This window comes from Lepisma saccharinum, chromosome 18 (genome assembly GCF_977018435.1).
Source record: "Lepisma saccharinum chromosome 18, izLepSacc3.1, whole genome shotgun sequence".
NCBI lineage: Eukaryota > Metazoa > Arthropoda > Insecta > Zygentoma > Lepismatidae > Lepisma > Lepisma saccharinum.
Window position 1 is genome coordinate 22,808,343 of NC_139246.1, and position 15,627 is coordinate 22,823,969.

General features: G+C 41.0%; 1 protein-coding gene across 1 annotated transcript in view; it reads left to right on the top strand.

Annotated features, from left to right (window-relative positions):
• Ccdc114 (Coiled-coil domain containing protein 114) overlaps nt 1-10,614 on the top strand; it is a 49,100-nt gene extending 38,486 nt beyond the window's left edge. The window contains exon 11 of the mRNA XM_083139619.1: nt 10,296-10,614. Within this exon, the coding sequence (XP_082995745.1) occupies nt 10,296-10,383 (88 nt within the window). The 3' untranslated portion in view covers nt 10,384-10,614. The remainder of the gene's footprint in view (nt 1-10,295) is intronic.
• Nucleotides 10,615-15,627: the final 5,013 nt, after the last annotated feature.

The following is a 15,627-nucleotide window of genomic DNA, read 5'->3' on the forward strand; positions in this document are numbered from 1 at the left end:
CCACTTCGCAGAGCGTCGCGGATCTTCACACGCAGTTTACAGAGATGCGAAGCATCGTGAACGATCTTACCGAGAAGAGCTCGAAATGGAATCAAGTTGAGAACCTTCAGAACATTGTCGTCAACATCAGAGATCAAGTTGGAGTGCTGGAATCCACGCAGGAATCGACGCTGGCCTCTTTCGGTGCCAAGTTGCAAGAACTGAACGAAAACTACAAGCAGTTGAACGTGGAGGTGAAAATCAAACCGTCATTTTCTGCTGTAACGGATACCATAGTCGAGCATTTGTTGCCCATCGAAAATAAACTTGGACACGTTCACAGTAATCTGCTCAGCGTCGACACTAAAATCGCCAAATTGTTCACCTTGCAAGCCATCGAAATCAACAGCGTACCCAATCAACAGAGAATCTCCACGTTCGTTGAAAGTAACAAACTGTACATGTTGCATCCTTATCATCCGTATTACAAGTTTCTCCTCGATGGCACGATTCAGATAAACGAATTTTCGTACTGTACTCACGGCAGAAAAGCTAGCGTTCCCACCATGACGTTGATATCGAATCGTGGTGTCCAGAAAGCAGGAAACATTCCTCTGGCACGTTGGAACGAAACGCGCAACATATATGAAATACACAAAGACGAAGATCTTACCGTTTTCGACGTGAGTGCCGGCGATAAGCTGATCATTCAAAACACGAGCGAGGTGCCACCCTCTTTGAATCCCATCACGCTCGTGGTTCTCTTCAAACGTAATCTAAATGTCTAGGCAAGCCATCGTCGAAGAATTGCATAAACCTGCACGTTGCAACTACGAACGTTTAGCGGTGGTAACAAAGGACATCGACAACCTCTGGGAAAGCGACCTCGTGGAGATGAGTAGCGGCAAGTTGAAAAACGTACATAAATTGAACAAGGGCAACAAGTACCTCCTCACCGTCATAGACACATTTTCGAAATTCGCATGGGCTCTACCTTTGAAGGCGAAAACGGGAACATGCGTCACGGAAGCATTCAAATTAATTTTTCGCGAAAGCTGCAGACGACCTCGGTTTCTGCACACGGACAAGGGGAAGGAATTCTACAACGCCGTATTCCAAAAGTTTATTAAAAAACACGACGTTCAACATTATTCGACTTTCAGTCACATCAAAGCCAGCATCGTGGAAAGATTCAATCGCACTCTGAAATCGCACATGTGGTCACGCTTCACGCTTCAGGGAAGCTACAAGTGGGTCACCATTCTTCCGGAACTCGTTAACGACTATAATCACACGGTGCACAGAACGATAGGCATGAAGCCAGCTGACGTTACCAAGTCCGACGAGCAACGTTTAATTTCTACCGTTTACTGTCCAAAGTACACACCCACGACAAAAAGACCTAAATACAAAATTGGAGACCAGGTGAGGATCAGTAAATTGAAGCGAACGTTCGACAGGGGTTTCACACGAAATTGGAGCACGGAACTTTTTACCGTGGTTCGAGTTTTACCCGGGAACCGTCACACGTATATAATAAAGGACAGTGGCGGTGAAATTTTATTGGGGCACTTCTACGAGGAGGAACTCTCTAAAACTAAATACCCCGACACGTACCTTATCGAAAAAGTTTTGCGTAAGAGAGGTGACAAACTTTTGGTGAAATGGCTGGGACTTCCGGGAACGAGTTGGATCGATTCGAACGAAGTGATTCTATGAGTATGTGGAATGTTGTGAAACGTCTACCTGATTCGGAAAGTCAAACGAAGAAAAGAAACGGCGAATTGCTCCCCGACAGCATACGGTGTCTGATCGTAGGACCTTCAGAGTGCGGAAAGACGACACTGCTCATTGATAATTTTATCCTCGCACCCAATTGGTTAGACTGGGAAAACAGACACCTCTATGTATTTTCGAAAAGTCTCGAACAACCGAAATACCAGCAACTTATGAAACTGTACGAGGGACTGGGCATTGCAACTTTCGCATCTGAAATCATTCCACTGGATGATTGTCTCGAGAATTCCGTTGTGGTGTTCGACGACATGATCTTGGAAAATCAAAACGAGATTCGTAATTTTTTCACTCGAGGACGTCACAAAGGATTAGATTGTTTCTACCTGGCACAAACTTTTTCCAAGGTTCCGAAACAACTGCTACGCAATAATGCTAATTTTATTTGCTTGTTTCGACAAGACCACACCAATTTAAAACACGCACATGATGATTACGTAGGGGCTGACATGAATTACAATCTATTTTCTAAATTCTGCTCCCACTGTTGGAACAGTGACGATTTCGGATTCGTGACCATTGACATGACTCGAAAAGCAAACCATGGAAAGTATAGGAATAAAATAAACGTTTATCTAGACGTCTCAAAGGCTAACAAGAGGACAATTTCAGATTTGCAACAAGAAGAAAAAAATCAAAAAAAAAATCAAAGGTCGAGAATCTAAAAAATAAAGTTTGAAAAAACGTTCTTTTTTTTTCAAACGTCTGACAAGCATATATAAAATAACCATTACAACAAAAAGTGAGTGTTAGAAAAAGTGGATAGTCTCAAGTGGGTGACGGCAAGAAAACTACGAGAACCGAACGTATAGGCTGAGAATTCGACGTTTCAGAAACATTTCAACGTATATAGAAAAATGTCAAAACGTCAATTTCAAGAAGAGGACAATCTCAAGTTGCGGGAATATCTAGTGAAGTGATTCAAAGGTTGGAAATCCGAGAATCGCGGATCCTACGAAGAGAAGAAACGTCAGGATCAACCTGTGATCGACGCCATCAGCGGTCTAGGTAAAGAAATTAAAAGTGTCACGGAACAAAATAAAAATTTGATCAACGAACTCGTACCACTCGCAGCTAAAAGTTACGCTGTACCCATGCCCATTTCGAGCATTCCTTCGACGCTGTTCGAACTGAAGGACGTACCGGCACGACGTCAAGCCATAAGCAGTACCTCTTCGTCTTTGGATAAGATCGAGTTGGGACCTTTGGCACGAGACTACCTGAGCACGGGGAAATTCGACAAAGATGAAGTGTTCGGATTGTTTCCGAGCATGGAAACCAACGAGGGTGGCGTCGTGTGGAAGATTGGGAAATCGAAAGTCACCTTTGAAGGCAACGACATTAAAGTTAATTTAGGCGAGAAGAACAGTTGGACCAGGTATCCGGGTACGGTGGGACTGTGGGAACTCGTTGCAAAAAAGCAGCCGAAAGATTACACCGACGAAGATTACCAGAGTTACAGGGAAATTCTAATCATGACGAATGCCATGTACCAGAACAACGATGCCTCGCAGAATAGGGTGAAATCGAGCAGCGGCGAGAAGTACAGGAATCTCATCAAACCGATTTGGAACGAGGTGAAGAGTGGAAGCGGCGTCAAACGCTACAACACGTTACCCAAAGAATTCGTTTGGGTGGACGACGTGAAGAAGCTCGTGGACCGATTGTTGGTGATAGCCGGCAAAGAGAATGCAGGCAATCGTAATTTCTACAACGAGAAGGTTGGCATCGTGGACATGATCAGCACGAAACTTTCCAACTTCATCGTGAACGACGACAAGGGCATAGGTTACCTCATTAAAATTATCAACACGCTGCCTCCGAGTTTCTGGAATGTGGCTGAAGGAAAGGGACTCGTGAACGACATCATCAACAAGTTACCTTTCGAGATGCATTTACCTGGCTACCAGTACTGCGGACCGGGTACCAAACTCGAGAAAAGATTGGAGAGAGGAGACAAGGGTGTGAATCCGTTGGACGCTGCATGCAAAGATCACGACATCGCTTACAACAGCACGTGCACCGATCTGGATGCACGTCACGAAGCAGACCAGAAATTGGAGCATGCCGCTTTCGAAAGATTCGTCAGCAGAGACGCTTCGTTGGGTGAAAGAGTTGCAGCATTGGGCACCACCATAGCCATGAGAACGAAACAAAAATTTGGATTGGGTGTGTAGAAATGAAAAAAATTCTCGAACCGTGAAAAAAAATTTCTTCGGTATATAAATAACACTACGTGAAAAAAAAAAACTCTAGTTGTGTTTGTCATCTTATAATAAAAATAAAATGAGTAAACAATCACTAGACGCCCAAGCATTAAAACAAATGCTAAATTCATCAGTCGAATATGTAAAAATTCAGGAATTGGAAGTGGACAAACCTTACACGATAACTTCCGGTTCAATTGTTTCTACCCAGTATGGTACAAGGTGCGTCTGTTGCTCAACGGACAATACAGTCTATATTTACCAGATCGATACGCTATCATGTTATCCGACGAGAAGCTAGCTATTTTAATCGAGAACAAAACTCAAATCGTGTACAAGGGGACAAAGGAACTTCTTGGTAAGAAAACAAAGCACGTAATAGAATTTGTTTAATCACAGACACCCACCCCCGGAATATATATATATAAATAACATACCATGAAAAAAAATGACAACTTGTATAACTCAACTTCCTCCCGAAGTGTTGCACAAAATATTTACGTTCACGTTCGACGGGGATGTAACTAAACTCATAGACTTGTGTAAAGTAACGCCAGAATTTCGTTCACCGTGCAAAATGATTTTAATGGATCACCTCCGAGAAATAAGCGGAATGAAAAAAATGTTCCGATCCCCAGAGACTCTCTTTCGAGCCGCAAACAAAAAAAATTGACGATAGGTTAGACGAGCTGCACGAGTGGAGGCAGGGGAGAAGAAGATTTACCGAAGACTGGTACGCGTCGAACATTGAAACTGTCGATCTTGTAAACCACATGATAGCATTAGGCGAAGCAAAAACTTTTTTCTTTCCCAGAATACATATATATAAATAACACATCGCCACCTATTCTGAGTGAGACGATATAAATAACACACATCGTATACCTAACGGAAAAAAAAAAGTTGTTCTCTTTCCCAGATAACATATAGCATCAAAAAAAAATGAAGCCCAAGGGTGTCGTGCACCAGATACCATACTCCAATCTAAAAAATCTAGGTGCCCTGGATGGCTTACTCACCAAGAAACAACGCGAGAAGAAACGTTCTTGCTTGTCCAAAGGACACGGAATGAAATTACTTCTCAGCACACCTCAATTGAGACGGTTGCAGCGTTCGCGGAAACAGCAAAAGATCGGAGGTTTCATATTCAGCATCCCGGCCATCCTGGCAGCATTGGGGGCCGTTGGAAGTTTGGCCGGGGGTAGCGCCGCCATCGCGAAAACCGTCATCGACTCGAAGAAGAACAAGGCGGAATTGGAAGAACAGAAACGTCACAACCTGGCCATGGAGAAGAAAGGGGGGAAGGGCGCAATGAAAAAGTTTAAAAAAAAAGAAACAGCACTCACCAACCGAGACATTGAATCTCTGATCAAACCATTACAAATCAAAAACTTCAGAGGAGTTTTCATGTCCGACTCGTTACCTTCAACCGTTAGGAATAGAGAATGTGGAGTAGTCAACTTGGACAGTCAAGAAAATCCAGGCACGCATTGGATATGTTACCACAAAAATTATAAAGCATTCGTTTTCGATTCTTTCGGAGGTGTTCCACCTACAAATTTAGTTCATTATCTGAAAACGAACAATCCTATATACTACAACGACGAACGCATTCAAAATTTCGGAGACGTGAACTGCGGTCATCTCTGCCTCTCCATGCTCGCGTTTCTCTCTAAAATAAATAACCCTACAATCAAAGATTTCCAGAAAGCATTGTGGAACCTGAAACATCACCACGATGGGCGTGTTCCATCTCATGAGCGAATCTTCGATCTTGAAACTCACGCTGCACGACGACATCGTCTATCCTAAATCCGTAGCTCTGCGTGCATTCTACAGCATGTACCTCATACCTAACGTCACGCACCACAACAAAATTAGCGTCCGAAGCGAACATATCGTCGTCACGCCAGGTCAATACAATCTTTCTACTTTGCAAGCTCAATTACCAAAAGGCACATACCTTTCTCAAAATTTGGTCACGCACAGAGTGGAAATCGTGTCGGCGACGGAGACCGTGGATCTGGGCACCATAGGAGAACTTTTAGGTTTCGAGAACAATCACCCAAAACTCGAAGCTGGCATCAAGCACACGGCAGCAAACATTCCTAAATTCTTGGCCATCGAAACTTTGAACGTTCACTGCAACGTGGCCGAAGGCATGATCACGAAATCCTCAGACGGATTGTTGGGAAGTCACAAGCAGACGGGAATCATAGCCACGTTCAAACCCAGTTCCGAATTCATGGAACCGATCATCTACACACCTTCTTCGCCGATCTATTTTCCAGTATGTCGCAACCGCATAGACAACATAGAGTTGGTGGTGACGAACGAGAAAGGAGACGTGGTGGATTTCGCAGGTGCAACGACGACGGCCATCCTGGAGATCAACCTATAATAAATAACACACATAGTGAAAAAAAAAATGGAGCAAATCGAAAGTTACGAATTGCAATCTTTCCCTCCCAACCGTCGCACGTTCGCCAATTTGAACGAAGCGAACCGGGAGATCGAATACGATGTGGACGTAGGCGACGGGTTCGTTCATCCTCACAGAGCGGACCTCTACCTTCAATTCGACGTGGTGAAGAAAGAAAGCGGAGACGCGTTCCCCGCAGCAGCAAATTTGATACTCGTTGACAACTTCGTGCCTCACCTGTTTTCGCAGGTGGAGGTGAGGAAACACGGTACGGTCATCGACAGAATCGATTATCCAGGCATCACGTCGACGGCAGTGGGAACATTGAAATTATCCAAAACGGACGCAGCATACTATCAGGCGGGAGGATTCGAAGTGGGGACCAAAATATCGACGAGAAGTCACACGGTGCTCTTTCCCATGCGTCTGCTTCCGGGATTCTTCTCGGACTACAAGGAGATCATGTGGAAGGGAGGACTGAGAATCACATTTCGAAGAGCGGCCAACGACAACGACGCACAGATGCGATACAGCAACTTGAACGCGGACGGTATCACACCGCTGCCCAACACTTTACCCGAAGCAGCCAAGTGCGTCATCCGGAGCATGGAGTTGAGAATGCCGGTGGTGGAATACGAAACCAACTACGCCCTCAAGTACAAAGCGGAGATCTTGAAAAGTCCGCAGGTGCCGATTCATTTTCACGGTTACCAGTGCGTGCAGAAGATAGCGTCCGGAAGTCACATGGAATTCGACGTGACGACGCAGTTCAACAACATACAGTTCGACATGCCAGATTTCGTCGTAGTGCTCTTTCAGACCGGACGCGATAAGAATCAGGAAAAAGATTCCAGCAAATTCGACGACTGCAAGATCAAGAACGTTTCTCTCAAGAATGGCAGGAACGAAGTGTTCCCGCGCGAGAATTACAACCTCGACATGACCAAAGACGATTACCTAAAACTTTACGAAGCTTACACCTCTTACAAGCGCGTGACCGAGGGAAACGTGGACATGTACTACATGCCCAGCGAATTCAAAGCACGCAGGCCGATGTTCGTCATCAACACGACGAAGCGGAAGCAGGTGGTGGTCAACGATCGAACCAACATCAAGATCGTGTGCGAGTTCCACGACGCGCTGCCTGCCGATACTCTATGTATCGTCGCAGAGAAGTCCTTCGCGTACGACGTGAAGAACGAGAGGGTCACGGAGCAGTTTTAAATATCGCCAACAAGCAATAATAGTTTTTTCTACAACCCCTACAATTACAAAATTTTTTTAATCTAAAAAAAAACTAACTTGACAAATCGAATTTCTTGAAAAAAAAATTGAGGGGGCGCCGCTTGCTTGTACTCTCCCCCGCTCTCCTCCTATTGTTCAATGAACATGCCCTTCACACAGCACAGTCGATTTCAAATACCGCTACAATACCATTTTTTTTTTTTTTGCATCATGAGGAGAAAATCATCGTAGCAGTTGGGGCGCTCAAAACATCATAAGAGAGAGAGAGGTCCCGTTTAGGTCGTAGCAGTGGGGGGGCACACATTGTAGAAGATCACACATGAGTTTAAAAAAAAAACCACATCGTGGTAGATTACGCTGATAGTACAAGGTTGTAGTAGATTACACTGAGGGGACCTTTACAGTGAGAGGAGACAGCAGACTTATAGGAAAGTCATTTCAAAAATATAGGTCAAAGGGCGAGGTTAGCATAAGAGCAGGAGGTAAAAAAAATAGCTTAAAAAGTGATGCCAGAGCTTTTCTTCTGTCCACTTTTCTCTCATTGCAGGTTAGTTTAGTCCGTAAAACGTCGTAATAAAAAAAAAAAAAAGGACCGTGCCAGAACACGTTGGGTTCCCGCCATAAGGGAGGAGGCCCGGTAAGAAGAGGGTTGGGGGGGGGGGGTAGAGAGGAGGAAGCATTAACACCGCTATTGCCAGTTGGCGTCGTCTTCTTCATCTTACTGCATACTTGTCATCTTATAGAAGGCTACGCCGTCAACTTGTAACTTGTAGGTTAGCCTCGCCTGTGAAATATCATATGTTTAAAGAACAAGAGGTTTGTGAAGCAACTAGTCAGTGTTGCCAACTCCTAATTGTAGGTTAGCTTCGCCTGTAAAATATCACCATGGTGAAATTTTCTTGGGGTGGGTTGGCAACACTGAACCTCAATTAATGATGCTGAACTCTCTATTTGGGTCTACTCTAAAGTAGGTCAAAGCACGTAGAGGCTCTCGTGTAGTTTAGCACGTAATAAAAAAAATAAATAGGTTAAGTTATATCACATAAGATCGTGATATACCTACAAGTGTGAGGTGGGAAAAAAGGGAAATTTTACTAAAACATCGCTAAACGCTAAAACATCGACAAAAAATTGTCAAAATATGTCAAAAACTGATATTCAATTGATAAAAAAAGAGGATACAAATGCATACCTACCAAGTATGAGTGGGAAAAAAAGGGAAATTTTACTAAAACATCGCTAAATGCTAAAACATCGACAAAAAATTGTCAAAATATGTCAAAAACTGATATTCAATTGATAAAAAAAGAGGCTAAAAGACGATACCTACTAAGTATTATTTTGAAACCACTAATTTACACTACTTTCCCACTTCCGTCTGTCATTGGCAGCCACAATACATTGCATGTGACGGGGTCTCCACTGTATATTTTAAAATTTCTTGCTTGACTCTCATTATCGTGGAAAGAAATGGTTGCCATGACTTTTGCTGTAACCCTCGTATATTCAGATTATTTTCTGAGATATATGTTTTCAATAAAGCCTTCTTTTCACACACACGTGAGATGCATGTTGCTTTACTTTCAAAAATATTTTTCTCTCTCAGGAACTATATAAAAAGAAACGTATTTTTTTTTGTACGAGAGTGATAAACATGTTACTCATTATGTAGGTACCGTTTTGACCCCTCCCACCCTGTCATTGTCTCCCAAGTTCAAATTTCTGGATTTTTTTAAAAATTCATATTCATATAATTACTAACATGCAATTGTTTTTTATGAGCACATATTAGTACTTATAGCATGATCTGTAATGACGAAAACGATGTATGGATCTGTACCTATTTTCTCATTAATCTTCGATTATGTACATATTTTTTTAATAATACCTTATTTAATGAGCAAGGTGTGTTGCTTTATATTTTAAAATATTTGTTCTCAGAAGTACTTGGCATTGAGGAGTTTTCCGTATTTAAGGGTTAAAGAAATGTATATTTAATCCCACATGTTGCCATAGAATGATCTGGAATTTAACTTAACTTTTGAGGAGAATCCAGTCCTAGGAGCTACATCTGCAAATAAACTATAAATTTAATGTTTAAAGAAGTTTTCAGACTGAAGTGATGTAAAATAATGTTTTTTTGTTTTTTTTTAATTTTGCTGCAACTCGTCACCTTATTATGTTTATGCAAACCTTTAAGAACAACATATAGACTCAACTGACACAGGGGTTCATACTGAAGTGCCAAAATTACTGGGTATGCAGCACATAAGATGGCAAAATGCATGCTACTGAGAAAACAGAGTCTGGGCGACAGTCAAGGAACAAGCAACATGTGTCATATTACTGCAGTATGAAAGGTTGCATTTATTTCTGAAGGTTTGTTCCCAAACGACTTGTCACTTCACTCTTAAGTGTTTATTACACATTTTTGCATTTGTTGGATCTAGTCATGATGAACTGCGAGAAGAAAATGTAGTTCCCATCTTTTAAAATCTCCTGAAGTGAAAACTACAGTATGTAATCTCGCATTTGATGTTGACATAAAAAATTAAACGGGTGTGTCTCCAATTAGCACTAAATTTTATGTCAGTTCTTGGTTCCATGTAAATCCGTATGTACTGAGGTTTGTGATATTTTTCTTTCAGGTCCAGTGAACCAACACAGGGAGACAATATCCTATTACCACTTTCAAGGGATCAAATTTCAAAAATTGATACAGAAGAATACTGCTGAACATTCTACTGAAACACAAACTACTTCATAAAAATACTAGTGCAGAATTATCCATTTTTAAACAGATGTGCAATGTGCTATTGTATCTAGTCAACAAAAAAGTTTTTAAGAACTTTGTGTATTTATTTCAGTTGCTGTACAGTAGTGCATGAAGTTCTGTCAGTAGCCACTGATAGCTGGAAACACTTGTGAACATCTGGGTAACCCATAAGCCACAATGTAATGGACAATTTTTTCTTTACCCATGTTTTTCTTGGTTTCACACTTTTGTGGGTTTTGAAGTTTTACTCCCGATACTATTTATGATAGAAAATCAGACAAGGCCTCAATATAAAAAAAAAACTCTAGAGTTGTTTTCATGTTCAGAAGACACAACGGCGCTTATGGAGAAACCGAACAGTGCTGGCAATACAGCGCTAGCTCATGTCGCCGGGAAATGATGACCTTCCTTCACAATGAAGGTGTTAGATATTTTGTATATATAATGATAATTATATGTAATTATTAATATTATACTGTGAACGTTACAGTTACCATTTTTACTATGATCCATTGCGATCACTACACACGCGAGTGTAATGCACGAATATGACACTTCAGAAATCACTTAAAAAAGTAAAAATCACTGAGAGCTCACACAACTGAAAACACTTTTTCGGGAGAGGGAAAAAGTCTAAACAGACCAAAGCAGATCTCTCACTCAAGTAAGGGGAACCTGGCACATGGGTTAGATTAAGTTGCAACCCAAACAAACAAATGAGTTATGGCCCACGTGAACTGATAAGACGTGAATGACTCAAGCAAGGCATGTCATATTTCTATCTTGAAGCCCCATATTTTGTCACGTGTTGGAAAGCCTTTCAAAGGTTAATATGGTGTCTATGAATTTATGTGTATGTTGGAAACTGAAAGGTGATCTTCATTTCAGTGTTAATGTCGACAGTAATGTAAATGAAAACAACGTGTATTTGCGACAGCACTAATGTTGCTCACAACAGCAGCATTGGAAATAATTGTCAATTATTAAATTTAAGTAATTTCAATTCTATTATAACAAACTGCATGAAGTTAATATTTTTACTGAATGGAAATAAAATAACTGGAAAACTTGGTGGTGATTAGCTGGAATGCTGCGGTAAGTCAGCTCAAGATGGCCAGACAACGTCTCCTTACTTCGCGCACGGTTCGGGTTAAAAAGAAACTCCAAATGCATGGAAGTAATATTTCTGGGAACCTTTGAGTGGTTATAAAAAATAATTCATTATTTTCTCCACAACTTTTGCTGGAAGTTTTTACTTGGAATTACAGAACAAAAAATGGCCAGCGACAACATTTTCTACTGCACAAATATAAAAAATCTCCACATACTTTATTTGAATATTTTTTAATGCAAATATGCTTTAAAGTATTGATAAATTCTGAGTACCACCGTCACCTATGACAATTAAAAAACAGTGTCAATTTTGTTCATAATGAAAGCTTCAATTTTACGGCATGTTTCAACGTTAGGAATGAAAACAATGTAAAAATTGTGTTTGCACAGAAAATTTGCGTTTTTAATTTATCTAAAATTATATAAGCAAGTTACCAGTTTTTTGTGTTCACCATCGTATTCTCTACAAAATTTCCTGCAAAACTGCAGGTACCGATTTTACTTAAGCTAAATTTGTAAATCCAGAAATTTGACAACAGCGCGCTCGTATTTCCCATAAGAAAAGCATTGCCCATAAGAGCCCATTGTGTCTTCTGAACGTGAAAACGACTCTAGAAGTTTTTGTTTTTTTTTCACTAAGTGGGCTTATGCTGCTTTGCCGCTGTTCCACCAGGATCGCCAGTGTTGCAAGACAGCTAGTGACCATTAGAAGGTGTATTGTGTGTTGGGGCTATCAAGAACTAATTCACTCACAGTGGTGCAAAGACATTTCCACATGCGTTTTAGTAGTAATGCCCATGTTTCACCCTTTCAAAAGATTTGCCAAAGTTGCAACTGTGAATTGTTAGTGTCTTCGAAACCACGGACAATGGCTTGCTGTCTCGTGCATAGCATGTACTTGATTATCGTTTAGATGTTTACTGCATTACATGTGGTTCCCATGTTGAATCTTTGTAATGTGAGTCATGTGAGTAAAATTTCCACAGTTTTTCTTCATGTTAATGCCTTGTCTGATTTTCTATCATAAATAGTAACGTCATAATAAGTGAGTAAAGTTGCACCATTCATTTTGAATTACCCTGTACAACATATTCAATAAATGAAATTTTTGCAGAACACCAAGCCAAATTTTCAGAACAAGCCACCCAATGTGCATGTTTGGAATAATTTCCACAGCTTTACTACAGAGAAACTTCATTTTCAATAAGACTAGGTGTAAAGAATGCACGTTGTAGATTTTTTAAACCACATAAGTGTGTGGAAGTCATGGTGGTCTATTTGGTAGGGCATCTGCCATCTACATGGTAGGCCCAAGGTTGGAATTTTTTCAGCCTTGTCCCTCACAAAGTGGCTCTAGGGTTCAATGGGTACATGGTGGCAAACATGTAGGGTAGAGGTGACCAGAGCATGGTGAACTTTACCTTACCTTAAGTAAGTGTGTGCATGCATGAATGTGTGTGTGTGTGAGAGATTCAAAATATATGGAAAAAAAAACATGGGTCCATAAGATTTTAGCTCATTCACAGCTATGAAAGTCTTTTTTGGTTCAATTTTCAACAAGTAACAAGATTAATTTCATTCATAATTGGGAAATGAAATGCAGTAAGATAAATACAGAGAAACACACTTTATGAGTTCCCACGTAGCCAATTGGTTAGCGCTCTCGCCTTTGGTGCAAGCAGTCGCGGGTTCGATTCCCAAGGGAAGCTCCCAAAAATTCAGCGTTGACCCAGCGCCGTGAGGACAATTGGGAAGCTACTTGAAAAGAAGAAGTAGCAGGTTCCAGTCACGAAATCTAGAAAACAGTGGCGATGGGATCCAATGTGGTGACCACGCGCTACCCGATGAAAAGCCACTCTGGCATGCCCTGGCTCTTCAAGGGCTGTTGTGTCACGGAGTTTAGTTTGTAGTACTGACTATCTGCGAAACTGTTTTTTCTTTGTTTGATTAATTTCAGTGGCCACTGCCACCATCCTCGTTGGAACTTAAGCAACAGAAGGAAAAAAAAAGTTTCACAAATAAAGTGAGTACTAGTTTATCTATATTTATTAATTTCATATCAAGCGAAACATGTAGATATAAAATATTTATCGAAATAATTAAATACAAAAGTATATCTTTTATATTTATGATACTTATGATTATAAGTGACAATGCTTAAAACTTTGTTTTTCAGAACCCTGGTGCATTATAAAAGTAATACAAAGTGATCCATCCAATTACAAATGATTGGGGAGTAAAGATAACCAAGCTTGTGATCAAAACCACCCCCTTATATGCCTTCATGACACACGGAACTTTACCTCACCCTACAGGTGGCAGCAATTTTTTTTTTGGGGGGGGGGCAATGGAGGAATCAGTTGCTCTCCCACTTTTTGCTTCCTTGTACTATGACCATTTAATGCTAAGCTTTGTCTACCAAGAAAAAGTAAAATGTCCTTGCCCCCCCCAGTTTTGACACAACTTTAAGTAAATGTATACACGCATGCACGTGTGTGTGTGTGTGTGAGAGAGAGAGAAAACAATCAAATCCCTGCCAGGGACTGTCAACATCAACAGTATTTCAAAGACAACAGACCCAGCGCTAAGAGACAAAATTCCATGCAGGTAAAACAGCAAGAGCAAATAAACCTGGTGATACCAGTACTAGCTCAGCAATGGCACGGCACGCTAGGTTCAATTCCTGGCCAAGCCTTCATTTTTCATTGAAATTTGTACATAGTACAGGGTGAGAAATAACCTTTTGCTAGGGGTCCACAGTAAAAAGTAACAACAATTAAGAAATTATGGTAATACCAAATGTTTACTACGACAATTGTGGTTACAAAAACAACATTAAAAGTTAGTTCACGACAAAGCACTTTGCTTCAAGGCAAATGCTAAAACCAAGACCTTCTTCGGCGAAGTGGCATTGACTTCTTCAGCAGTTCTGAATGGCCGGGTGCATCACCGGACCTGAATGCAGCGGAGCATTTTGGGGCTATTCTGAAGAACGCAGTTGAGTCCTTGATGATAGTGGAACGTGGACCGGACCGCTATTCCCGGGCAACACTCCTTGCACATCTGGAACAAGTCCTTCGTGACATGGAATGGAATACGGACTTGTTTGCGAATCTTCTGAGCTCCTACCCTGATCGTCTACGTATTGTGAGAGAAGCAAGCGGCGGACATACTAACTTTTAATTTTGTTTTTGTAACCACAATTGTCGTAGTAAACATTTGGTATTACCATAATTTCTTAATTGTTGTTACTTTTTACTGTGGACCCCTAGCAAAAGGTTATTTCCCACCCTGTACATCACCTGTGTGTGCCAAGTATTTTAGTGTTAATGAAGATACAGTGATTACATGCTCATGGAATAACTGTTCTGTCTCACTCCCCATGGCCACATAAACAACATCTAAATGCTAATCTAATTCCTGCCATGTGTTCAAGCATGCCTACCTTTCATAGGAACCACCATTAACAGGGAACACTTACTTAAACATTGGAGCTGTGGTTCTTTCCACAAGTAAATGAATATTCATTAAATTTATATTTCAGCCAGATGGAGCACTGCCACACTGGCATCTTGACGTTTGTTCTTCATTGAATGAAAAACTTTTGAACTATCGGATTGCTCGTTCTGGGCATGATGATAAGGTGTTATAAGTGGCCCGCAGAGTCTCTTGACCTAAACCCCACATCATTTTCTTATGGGGGCATGTTAGGGATACCATGTATGTGCTACGATTGCCCCAATGTTAGATGAACTCAATGTTTGCATATTCAGTACTCTGGAGTCAGTGACAACAAACATGCGTGCTCATGTACGGTGGGAATTGGATTATTGTTTAGACATCATCCACATGAATATGTGGAGTCACATAGAATATCTGTAAGATATGTAAACAAAATTATGGACTGTTTCCTGAGCATATAATTCCTGCATCTTCATAAAAAAATAATGCAGTCATTTGTAACCGGAGGAATTATTTTCAATTACCCTGTATTACATCCAGATTTTTTCCATGACTTTTTGTATTTGTACTGTAACCTTCAATACAAATGAGACATTTAGAGCCTCAAAGACTTGCTCTCCCATAATGCA